General features: G+C 38.2%; 1 protein-coding gene across 7 annotated transcripts in view; it reads left to right on the top strand.

Annotated features, from left to right (window-relative positions):
• The window catches only part of Cntn5 (contactin 5), a 1,171,099-nt gene that overhangs the window by 901,581 nt on the left and 256,901 nt on the right, over positions 1–12,617 (top strand). For all 7 annotated transcript variants that reach the window (XM_052752006.1, XM_052752033.1, XM_052752025.1 and 4 more), the window contains one exon: positions 6,090–6,271. In XM_052752006.1, coding sequence (XP_052607966.1) covers positions 6,090–6,271 — 182 coding nt within the window. The remainder of the gene's footprint in view (positions 1–6,089; positions 6,272–12,617) is intronic.

Below are 12,617 nucleotides of genomic sequence, written 5' to 3'. Positions count from 1 at the left end.
GCAGTTGGGTTAACTACTGTAACCTCAATCTACTACAAAACCTACCTCATGATAGGTACATTGAAAATAAAATAGTTAAGTGAAAAGGAATGAATAATCATAGTATTAATCCCAAAATTTCCTTTTGGCCTCTACGTGCCTTGTCAGATCACAAGGGTTTCCTTCAATCTAAAGGGTAGGAAGCTCTTGTACAGAACCACATCTGGGAAACAGATGCATTTGCTTTTCCTTGTGTGTGTCACAGATGCCTGGCTCTGACCATATGACCTTTTTAAATGAAAAAAGTAGCAAAATTTTAAAACAGTAATAAAACCATAAAGGCTATAGCAGACTGCAATCTAATAGGACAACTAAGAGTTTGCTCCTAACTTATGTCCCTAAGATGATTAACATGGTGGTATGTATTCTAAGCGAAGAGTCTTAAGTCCTCAGCATAGCTAATACTCTGGCAAGGGTGTGAGTTAATATTCAATCATACATTCTGAGTCAAGAATCATTAGGTAGAGAGATTTATGTTATAATCAAGACAGAAGCAGTTACTTTCTTTTCTTGAAGTCCAATTAATACTCACGGCTATGAAGTTTTCTCCCTGTCTCTCCAGAGAACACGCTTTGCATTTTGCCTTTAACAAGGATGTGGCCTTAAGCTAACTTCCCCCCAAATCCTTAAAGATTTTACAAAGGAAACTATTGCCTTCAACACTTTTGCATAAAATGCAAATGTGCAACAATCACCCACATTAACAACTGGATTTTGTTTCCTTTTTTTTTTTTGAGTGATAGGATCATAAAAAGAAAAAAATCTTTGGGCTCAATAGCTATTTTTTATGATAGTTTTTTATGTGCTTTCTTAGAGAAAAGTTATAAAACTTGGGTCTTTCAGTTTCCGTCAGAGGTATTCAGTGTTCCCTTCTTTTTTGTGCAAATCACAGAGGAACCATAACTGTATGTATTTCCACATCCAATGTAAAATTCATGTCTCACTTGTGACTTATGCAAGGAAAATAGGAAGCTCCATTAGACAGACCTACAATTTGTCTCTGAATAGCGATTTGTGGCTGGGGAGTACTTTCCTTTGAAATCATTAAATCTTTACAGCTAAGTCCTCCTTCTGTCTTGACAGATTCTACACATTACTTCATCATGTGTATAAAATGATCTTTAAGAAATGCCTTAATGACTTCAGTGAAGGCTAAAGTTCGTCCAACACGTGCCTTACATTTCAGAACTACATTTGGAGACACTTTTCTTCCTGTCACTGTGATGGTGCTAACACGAAGCCGTGTCAGAATTTCAATGTGGCTTCACATAATCTTCTGTTATTGATAGATATTTCTGAGCCAGATGAATAACAATATAATGCAAACTTTAAACACTCTTTATCTTCTTTAAGTTCCTGTGCTTATTGCACACGAGAATCCAATGTGTGGCTAAAGAAATATAATTTAAACACATCTTCAATAAGATAGAAATAACTGTTCTTTGCATTTCTGTCAAAATTTATATTTCTACTTATTCTTCCAGCATAGGCTAAACCAGCCATCTTTCTGAGTAATAACTTCATTTTCAGATTTTTGTGATGGGAAGTGTGTGTTGGATAATATTACAACATTAAGTCAATAAAAAATATTACAGTATCCTGAGATGCATTTTTCAATGCTAAGCCCTTGAACCCCCCTCCCCCCAAAAATGAATGTATCAAGCTAGATTATAAACAAGATACTTGAAAGTAACAGAAGTTCTTTGGTTTGCTCCGTTGTCATGAACAGCACAGACGATAAAGGGGACCCCAAGGGCCTATAAACTATTCTCAGAGCCAAGAGGCTTCAGGTCTCCATTTCATTTACTAGTAGCTGATGTCCAGAACCAAATCAATGTTCAACCACCCCACCAATGCTATTTATTGTTTTTCTATTCTGAAACTTCTAATAATTAAAAGACCAATCTTGAGAATTCAACACAGAAGTAAAGAAAAATACAAAGCATTAAATAATTTCATCTTATGAAAATGGCCTCTCTTTCTATCATGGGAAACAGGCACTTCCCATAAACTTGTGGTGAGTTCCTGTGTAAACCATGCACTCTCCACCTACGAATGCATACAAAGTGCCAACAGCCTGTTACACCACGTGCTCACGGTGTACACCAAGACAGAACTGCTGCTTTTTTCATGCAGGAGACATTGTCTTTGTCCTTTCAGTCTTCTTCACAGCTCTTGAGGAGGAACTCCCCCTCCCTTCACTCCAGCAACCTCCTCATCCAAGCAACCTTTATTTCCTCTTTCTGTATTTGAATCTTGCATTTCAGTTTGCTTTCTAAAGAAATCAAAGATGCCTTGAAGATCTTGAACAACCACTTCATTACTTATTTCAAACACTGTTCTGACAGACAGCAAGGAGCTTGCAAAGCTTTACTGCTGCAGTTGGCCACTGGATATGTGAACACTTGCCCCAGGTCAGCACACACTTTGCTCTAAGTCCTCTCAGTATGGAAGCACCGTTGACTATATCTGACACATCGCCTTTCTTTCCTTAGCATCAGAATGTTCTTGTCCCTCTTACTTTCAAAATCATTCCCTCCTGTGTGACACAGTCTCCATTCTGGATCACTTCCTGATCTCCCCTACAACCTTGGAGTCCATTTTATCATTTATTCTCCCCATTTATGAATTATTGCCTTTCCTAGTAGATTAAATCATTAAATTCAAAGAAATTAGGATTGTATTACCTCTTAATAAAATAGCTTGAATGACTCAGTCAGTACCTATAAAGTCAATGGATAACCTATTAAGAATTAAGACATTCAGCATTTAGGAAAGACAACATTGGCAACTTGAATTTTGCTTCCTACAGTTCGATACAGTGTTTTGTATATATAATCAGGGGCAGCTAATCTCACTGACTGGGTTGCAGCCTGCAAACTAAGGAAGAAATGATATAAAGAATTGAAATGCAATGAAAAATAAGTGCTCATTGAGTAACTTGTACTTTAATCTGGGGAAAATATAAATTCAGATTTTACAGTTACAAAAGGTGAGTAATATGAAAATATTGAGCTTTAAGGTATTCGAATATGGATGAATTAATTGGCATAGAATGAAAAACTTTATATAAAATGATATAAAACAGTAGAGGACAAACCTCTACTGTTGAGTTGAAACCAGTAAGTGAGTAATGGGAAAATATGAATGATTTGTCTTCAATTATTTTATGTATTTCTTCCAAAGGCCCACTGTACCACCAGAGATACCATCACTCAAACAATGATTGTAAAACATAATAAAAACAGTAGAAAAAAGTATAGATATGGAAATATGAGATCTCCTGAAATTCATATTTAGACAAGGATGGGAATTATATCTAGAATACATGAGTGAAGAGTTAAGAACAGGAAATGCTGTCTTATACAAATTTTTATTTAATATTTTGTTGTATATGTATTTACTTTTGTGGGGAGGGGAGCACATGCACCCTGGCATATATGTAGAGGTCTGAGGAAAACATACAGAAGTCAGCTCTTCCCTTCTACCATGTGTGTCTCATGGATTGAACCCCGGTTATCAAGTCTTGGTGGCTAGCATCTTTACCTGCTGAGCAATCTCAGCAGCCCAGTATTTCATGTTTTAAAAGATATATGAACCTATAAAGTGGCACAGGTACACAGCAGTGCTAAAGGTAAGGGAGGTGCTGAAGTTAGCTGGGTGGCCTCTCCCTCTCCATCCATCTTCCAGAACAGGGAACCAAGGACCTGAAATATGTGCCTCAGTCGTGGTGTAATCTAGCATGCACTAGATTTGATTGCTGGTGTCACCCACACCACACACACACACACACACACACACACACACAGACACACAGACACACAGACACACACGCGCACACACACACACACACACACACACACACACACAGAGAGAGAGAGAGAGAGAGAGAGAGAGAGAGAGAGAGATACACACATACAGCAATGAACAGTGCTATTATTCCTACTAGAGAAAATATTTTTTTTGTTTAAAATTACTTTCCAAAAATCCCCTAAACTCATCATTGATGATTCAGCGAAGAATATTATGGGTGATTCAACAAAGTACTTGTTATTTTTTAAAAAGTCACCATCTAGCTAGTATATAAATAAGATCTGGGCCAAGGAAGGGATTAGAGACACAAAGGTATATTTCTGAATCCCAAAATAGAGAAGGAGGCCGTGAGAGGGAAAATACATAGGGTCTATCATAAAAAGTGTAGCATGTGTAAATATCAAGAAGTAAGTCGGTGGAACAGAGCTGAGCTTGGGAGAGATTTGAGTGCAGAAGAATGTGTAGAAGAGAACACGAGGTTCCAGCCATGGTGGGCCACTGAGTGTCATTAGTGATGCTGAAACTGTGAATTCCACCCCTGTATCACACAGGAACAGTAAAGTAGTCCAAGAGGATGACAGCCAAATGCCAAAGTGAAGTTTGAAAATTGCCATCAAAACTCTGCAAAAAATGTTGGACTACACTTGAGTTTTGAAATCATTTTCTAGACAAGCAAAGGTCTGGAGCTCAGGAAGAAAACCACAGTTTTGTTTGCTTTCCTATGGAAAGCATACTGCTAAGATCCTGGCTCAGAAACCCTCATGTGATGAGAGAGAGGCAGAGAGTAGAATTGCTGAGGAACAAATTCTATTTTAATAGTTTCTTTTTTGATAATCTTATAAATGAGCACTACATCTACATCACTCTTCACTCCCAAATTCATGATCTCTTCTTGAATTATTATTGCTATATATATATATATATATATATATATATATATATATATATATGCACATAACTATATGTAATCTACTAAGTACATTTAGAAACAAATTCCTTTCATGTATTTTTTCATATGATACATTTTGATCATGTTATTTCCCCTCCCCCAGTTCCTCTCAGACTGCTGTACATCCCTTACCCACCTGAATCATTCTCTCTCTCCTCTCTCTCTTTCTCTCAAAAAACAAAGTCAAACCCAAAAATGCAGTGAGACAAAAATGTAACGAAAGAAAAAAAAACAGACCCTTTTGTGTTGGCCAACTACTTCTGGGCATGAGACCTGCACTGGAATTTGGACACTCCATTGGAGAAAACTGATTACCTTTCACCAGTGGGTATTAATACGCTTCTTGTCAGGCATATGACTTTGTGTCCACTTCTCCTTCTCAATGCTCGGATTTTTGTCTGGTTTGGACATAGACAGGTCTTTTCTTTTTTTTTTTAAGTAAATTAATCTCACACAGTCCTGACAAGGATACAGGGGGAAAATATCATATATTACTGATAGGTGTAGGAACTTCTACTGTATTACGGGAAAACAGTCTGCCAGTACTTATTAAAATGAAAAATGGGCATGCCCTTTGGTCCATTAATCCTGCCTTTGTGAACGTCTCCTGTAAATCGTGGAAGCAACAGAGCAGTGCATCAGTGTCTCGGTCTGATACAGAAGGAAAGAGAAGCCCAGAAGGAAAGCAGGGCTGTCCTGAACCCTGAGTCACAAGGGACTGTCGGCCAACACTTTCCATAACAGAGTTATATACAGCTATGAATGAGAAAAGGCAAGCTAGTATTTATTTAATAAAACCTTTGTGATTAAATAGAAAATATAAAAACTTTAAATAAAAGAAAAATACAGCTAAATGGCTCATTGAGGAGCAAAACGTGTGACTGGGACCAGGTGTAGCATTGTGCAAATTGTTGCTACAAAGAACAGATTTGCTACAGGTGAGGGTAGAAAGTTTCTCTGTTTAATTCTCAACTCTTTTGTTTGACTCCTGCTTTAAAACTGTTAGCAAATTCACCGAAGTACATTTGTTGTTTAAAATTACATCATTTACATCTAGCAAATAATAGTGCAGTCTTTCTAAGGCTTTGCTGAAATCTGAAAGAGAAGGATTTGATTCCCTGGTGATTTCACAGCCACGTGGAAAGCAACTTGTATCCACTGGCACAGGGCCCTAATTGTGATTACGTTTTATTGGGCTCAGCCTATTAAGTGCTTAAATTACCAGATAACTGAATCTATGTTTTTAATAGCGGGAAGTATATTAACAGCGCCTCCACTCCCATTGCAGCCCTGTTCCGACAATCACTTGGATGAAGGTTAACGGTTACATTCCCAGTAAGTCCAGACTGCGGAAATCCCAGGCTGTGCTGGAGATCCCCAACCTGCAGCTGGATGATGCTGGAGTATACGAATGCACAGCAGAGAACTCCCGTGGAAAAAACTCCTTCCGTGGACAGCTACAAATATACAGTGAGTGTTTCAGAAAATCACAAAGCTTTTCGCCCAAGGGTGAAATAGAAAATGCAAATCAAACTAGATATTGTTCATCTGTCACTGAAAATCCAAGTAATAACTTGGAACCATATTTCTTTGGTATAGGAAATATGTAAAATGAGCCTACATTCAAAAATATTTTAAAGAAAAATAAACAAGGAATTGTCAGCCTGTAGATGATTGAGAGTTTATATCCATAAAAATTAGACCTTTACCTGGTACAAACAGCTATTATTCGTTAAGTTAAAGTTTTATTTTATGAACTATATATAACTATATTAACTTTTTTAGCCCTTGGCTTAATGCAGGGGTCAAAATTTTGTGCTCATGTACCAAATCCTGCCCAGCTGCTGATTTGAGTAAATATCTGTTTGTTCATAAATGCTCTATTTCAGTATTTGCTTGGCTCTGGCACAATTCAATGGAGACAGTGACCCACTGAGTTTCAAAGCCTGAAATATTTGGTATCAAGCAGTTCTGAGAAGTTTGCTGAGCTCTGGCCTGAACTAATATAATACTTCCATATTTCAAATAGCTCCTGCAACCTGCGAGTGTTTGTTTTCCAAAAATGCTAAGTCAGCTAGCTAAGTGACATAGGAAATGGGCTGAAGGGGCTCAGACATTTTGCACTCTTACATTTGCCCCCAAGAGTCACACACATCCACTTGCACACGTGCCTACACAGGTAGGTAAATGATAATGTCCCAGTCGAAGACAACAAATGGAGAGGGCCACAGGAAGCCAGGGTAGAAAGAAGAACAAGCAGAGGCCTGGAGTGTGCACACGGCTGAGTCATCCTAGACACTCAGCTATGTGCATATTCCTAATGCCCTAAATGCCCTGTGCAGGGATTCTGAGACTATTCTGTCATTCATGACTAAATTCAACCTTTGTATCTATGACTTCAATAACTCCTTCAGGAATTCATCTCATCAGCAGATTGTTCCCTGAACAGTTAGTTCACTCATTCATGTTTACTAAGTACCTCTTACTAGCCCACTTCCTAGCAATAGGGCATTGAATTAGAGGAAAAGTGGAACTTCATATTAGAGCTGAAAACATACAAAGGATCATGAGGGCTCATGACCAACCACATTCTGTCCTGAAAAACTCTGGTTAGGATTTTAAAACCATCAGAATCTGAAAGGCTGAATGGAACAAAGCATCAGGAAGAAAGCTACTCCTAACCACTGAGAAGCTTGTAGGATGCACACGGGTACCAGGCCAGAAGCTTTCAACCTGTGGATGCACCTGTCACATTGCTATGTGATCTACCAAGTCTCTAATTTTGGATGAAACTCAATGTTTGTAACTGTTCATAACATCGTAAATCAAATAATTATGACAGTCTGCAGACAAAGAGAAAACCAATGTTTTGCCATACCTCACTGAAATACATTTTTATTCTCATAGAGACAGAATGGAGTATTAATCCACTTTGCAGAAAAATCTGGTAATAAAAGACAAGAATTTAACCAGAATTTTATGGTTTAAAACTACAAAAGAGATTAAAGAATGCTTATTGCTGCATGTGCTATCACAAACATGCCCACACACCTAGGTTGTAAAAATGCTATATTCCTAAAGAGAATGAATTATAGACTGTGGAGCCCAGGGCTCCTAGCTGACCTGACTCCTTTGGCGCCTGTTCAGACTCAGCTAGTTGGTTCGTAGGCAGTGATGATTGCTGCAAACAGTACCAAAATAATTTTCTTAACTTAATGCTGAATCATCACTTTGAATTTAAAAAGTACAGATTGTTACCAAAGCAGACAAACTAGGCCAGTTTTAACTGCTTGCCATGTATGGTTAACATAACAGGAAGACATCTTGAAAGAATGTGACCTCTCACTCCAGCTCATAATTAGAATGACTTTCTGTCAAACTCCATCATGGCACCATACATCTAGATTTGTCCTAAGTAACCCCAGTTTGTGTCTGTTTCCTTGGGGAAATTATGAATATCTCATTGTTTCAATCCCCAAAATATCTGGGTTCATACAACTTCTGTAATTCAAAACTTTTGTGACTATAAAATGCAGGTGGGGTCTTGATGAACATTTATGCTTGACTAATAGCAGGTATGCATATGAGTAAACTTTCCATTACTAGGACATAATACCTGGGATAATCATCTTGAAAAGAAGGGAGGTTAGTGCTGGCTCCTGTTTTCAGAGGCTTCAATCCAAGGTGGCTTGTCACATATTGTGAGGCAGCACATCATGGAAAGATGTTAACCTCATGTCAACTAGGAAGCGGAGAGGAAGGGGCTTGAGCCCCATTAGGACATACCCCTAGTGCACTAAAACCTTCTAACAGACTCCAGCTACTGAAAGTTCCAGCCCTTCCCATCAGCCTACAGACTGGTAACCAAGACTCTGAGTGTAGGGAAGCTCCCCATGTACAACCTCATGGGTAGCACAGTCTCCTCTATCTGTGGTCTGTATTGGGCTCCCTTTTGAGGAGTAGGAGTTATACAGAAGGTTTATACAGCTCTGCCTGTGAGACAAGAAGGATGCATTCTGAGGTAGCCCAGTTTGTCAAAGCATTAGAACTAGCATAGATGGTAGATATTTTATAACAGCATTAGTATTAAAATATAATGTAACAAATGATATAATATGAAGGAGCCCATGTTGTTAAATTAAAAAATAAAATGAAGGTAAATTTATATGTGCAGTATAAACAAGTTTAAACTGTAAAATTCAAGAAAAATATAGCAAAAATAGAAGTACTACATGGAGGGTGACTTGAGTTTTAGAATAAACTGCATAATTGTTCAGGTGAATATACTATGATATCATGTGCAACAGTTTTATGGGTTAGTTTCCTTGATTATTTCTGTCACCTCTATTTTCTGATGATTTACTCAAAAGCCCTGTTTTAAATTGCCACACAAAATTGCATCCCATATTAAATTGAACCTTGCTTGTTAACAATCTCAATCAAAATGAAAGGAAAAGATTAAATAAGAAGAAAACAGGTGAAGAAAAAACAAATAAGGGAAAAGGGGGAGAGAGGGAGAGAGGGGGAAGGAAAGGATTGAAGGAATGAAAGGAGCAGGGAGAAAAGAGAGGAAGAAGGCAGACAGTGACGTGGCCGGCCAGAATGTAAGCAGGGCTGAGGGAGGCTTATGAAAGGAAGTGATTTGTGTACCGAAAACATATTATATAAAGCTATGCGGTCTACAATATAAAAAGTAACATGGGACACCACAGCCAGTAATTTTGGGTAGTGACAATCTCTAGAATGTATCTATGGTTTAGGCTTGAACAGAATTTAATGTATCTGTAACCAGGGTGCTTCAAATAGAGGTCAGTTGTAATGTTTCAAACAGCCCAGGAAGGACACAGCTGCATTGTTGGTCTAGATAATAGTCTAGATATCCTGACTGTCTTTAAGCCCCTGGGCAGCATCTTCACAAATTTTAATATGTTCTAATACCTACAGTTTAAGTCTTCACATTTTCAAGATAAACTTTTTGAGGTTATATATATATATATATATATATATATATATATATATATATGTATATATATGTATATATATTTCTAGAACTAATCATGCTATTCAAGAAGCAGTGGATAAATTTTACTAAAAATCTTATTATAATTATTACTGCTTTTATGTGAACATCACTCTGCAGGATTCAGTGTGAGACAAGTGAATCGGAAGACTGAAGAGTGACTACTCACAAATAGTTCCCGAGAGCTTGTGTTCAAGGCTGTGCATGGCCAGGGCTTCACACATTAACCACATTGGCACTTAGTAATGAAGATATCACACCTACCGAGATTTAAAAACATTACTACAAGTTGGATTAAAAGCACATGCTGTGCTTAGGTGGAAGTAAGTGTGGGTGTGATGCAGGATGCTAGAAAGGACCAATGAGACAGAAAACTAAAAGAGGCAAGAAAGGGAGAGGCTGGGAGGGCACAAGAAAACACTTTGTTTTATGGATGGGGAAAGGGCATATTCAGAAGAGAATGTGGGCCTGAAGACACCGGGGGGATGGGGAGTTGTCTATCCGAGCTGACACTGGCGCAGACCTTCCTCTTACCATCTTTTCCCCAGCCAGCCCTGTACTCACACAGCATGTGCACTGCATGAGATGTTATAAACGGTTGTGAGAAGTTAGCCGGAGACTCTGAGCTATAGCTATGCTTTAAAAAAAAATTAATAGATGTGCAGTGTTACACTTAACATCCACATCACAAAAATGATAAACTGAATTTTAAAAGTTACAAACAAACAGAGAACAGAATCCAATCTAATCTGGAATTAATGACTAGAGTTCAACTCTTAGCGCCATCCCTGCTAACTATACTACAAGGGAGATGATTCCTATGGACACATTAAAGTTCTTGCAATTTTTCTTATTCTTCAAAATTGAGTTTGACTATGTTTTGATTTTAAAGGGTGGTTTACTACTAGAAATACACACAGATTCACCATAGAAAATTATATAAGTTTATAAATTCCCATTTCTATAATTATCCGTGATGCTACAATCCTGTTTCTATGGGGAAACATTTTCTTGTCTTGAATCTACTCCTCTGAAAGTGGTGCCACATATGTGCTCATACTTGATCAAAAATAAAATTGAATCTATCTGTGGGTGATGGGTTGGGGCAAAGAATCAATCACTGTTTATTATGTTCAATCATCATAGCAATCCGTTGAAATAGGAATTACCATCTACAGCTTACAAATGAGGCTCATTAAAATAAAGGAACTCGTTTCCAATTATAGATTACAGCAAGGGCACCACACACTGGGGCTTGAACCTATATTCACCCCCAACTGCATCATCCAGCGCACACATTAGCTCTCACTGGCTCACAGCTGAGAGTCATAATACTAAAAATGATCTATGTCAGTAAAATATGTCAAGTCCTCAACACTTAAGATACAGGAGCAGGGAAGCAGCCAATATCACTTAGTGTGTGTCAGGAGAGACTTCCAGAGTTCCCAATGACGAGGGGATAAGCAATGGCTTTCTTTATGCACATCTGCTCCATGTGTTACAAAATGGAACCCAGAGACGGTTCTGAAGCCCAAATGTATCACGCAAGTAGCTGCCAGGATACAGTACATCCAGCACGGTTATAACGGTTTCTCACTTCAAAAGACCATATGTCTCCTCGGTTTTCCAAGCCCTGAAGGACATGGTCCAGCAAAAGCCAGATTGAAGTTATGAAGTTTATTACAAATGCAGCCAATCCTGGGATTTTTTTTTTCCATTTAAGTTGTGTGTATGTGTGTGTGTATGTATCTGTATGTGTGTTCTTATGTGTGTGCATGTATATGTGTACGTGTGGTGCATCTCTGTGTCTCTGTGTGTGTCTGTGTGGAGTATGTGTGTTTATGCTGTGTTTGTGGATGCATGTATGCATGTGTGTATGTGTGGTATGTGTGCATGTATGTGTATGTGTATATATGTGTGTGCATATTTTTGCATGTGTGTATGTTTGTATGTGTATTGTGTGTACAGGTTTGTGCTGTATGTATATGTCTGTAAATGTGCGGTGTGTTTTTATATGTATATGCCTGTAAGCATGCATATGTGTTTGTGTCTATGTGGGTGTGTGCACGAGTTGTATAATGCATGTGGAGATCACAGGAAAATTTGCAGAAATAAGTTCTTTACTTCAATCATGTGGCTCACAGGAGCTGAACTCAGGTGGTCAGGTGTGGAAGTAAGCATCTTGACCTCACTGGCCCAGATTTCCATTTTCTAGATAAGTGAACAATTCCCCACCATGCAGCCCAAGCCGTGTGTGCTGACCCTGTATTTCTATTCAGAAAATAAAGGCACCCCACCCCTGAGTAACTGTAATCTGCTGAAAACAAAACAAAAACAGAAAAACCTTAACGGGAACCTCATGTCTCTGATGTCAGATTACCTGGACTTTACTCTGCTCTGTCATGAAACACTTTCATGCTACAATCAAGTGTGTGTTTCTAAAAAATACTATCAGTTGCATTCCACTGCATCCTTTATCACTTGGTCCACATAATTAATGAATGTCTAGCAGTTTACAAAATGCTTTGCAATGTTAAAGCAAAGAACAACAACAGAAAAAAGCCCTAAGAGCTGAGATGACCTTGTATTAAATGTAACTGTGTTCCACATGTGTTGTCACAGGTGATAAGCACAAACACACGTGATACTTAGATGATGAGTTGGGTTTACTTTTGAAATACAGAGTTCGTCTTCATTTTTAACATGACCCACGACCCACATTTCCTTTGTACTTATGTCTGTGTGCATGCATGTGTGTATACACACATATGTGTGTACTTGCGTGGCACTTAATAA

Source organism: Peromyscus californicus, unplaced genomic scaffold (assembly GCF_007827085.1).
Source record: "Peromyscus californicus insignis strain IS unplaced genomic scaffold, ASM782708v3 Scaffold_11__1_contigs__length_118956290, whole genome shotgun sequence".
In the NCBI taxonomy this organism is placed as follows: Eukaryota; Metazoa; Chordata; class Mammalia; order Rodentia; family Cricetidae; genus Peromyscus; species Peromyscus californicus.
Note: the sequence above shows the minus strand (reverse complement) of the source record. Positions and strands in the feature narration are given on the sequence as shown.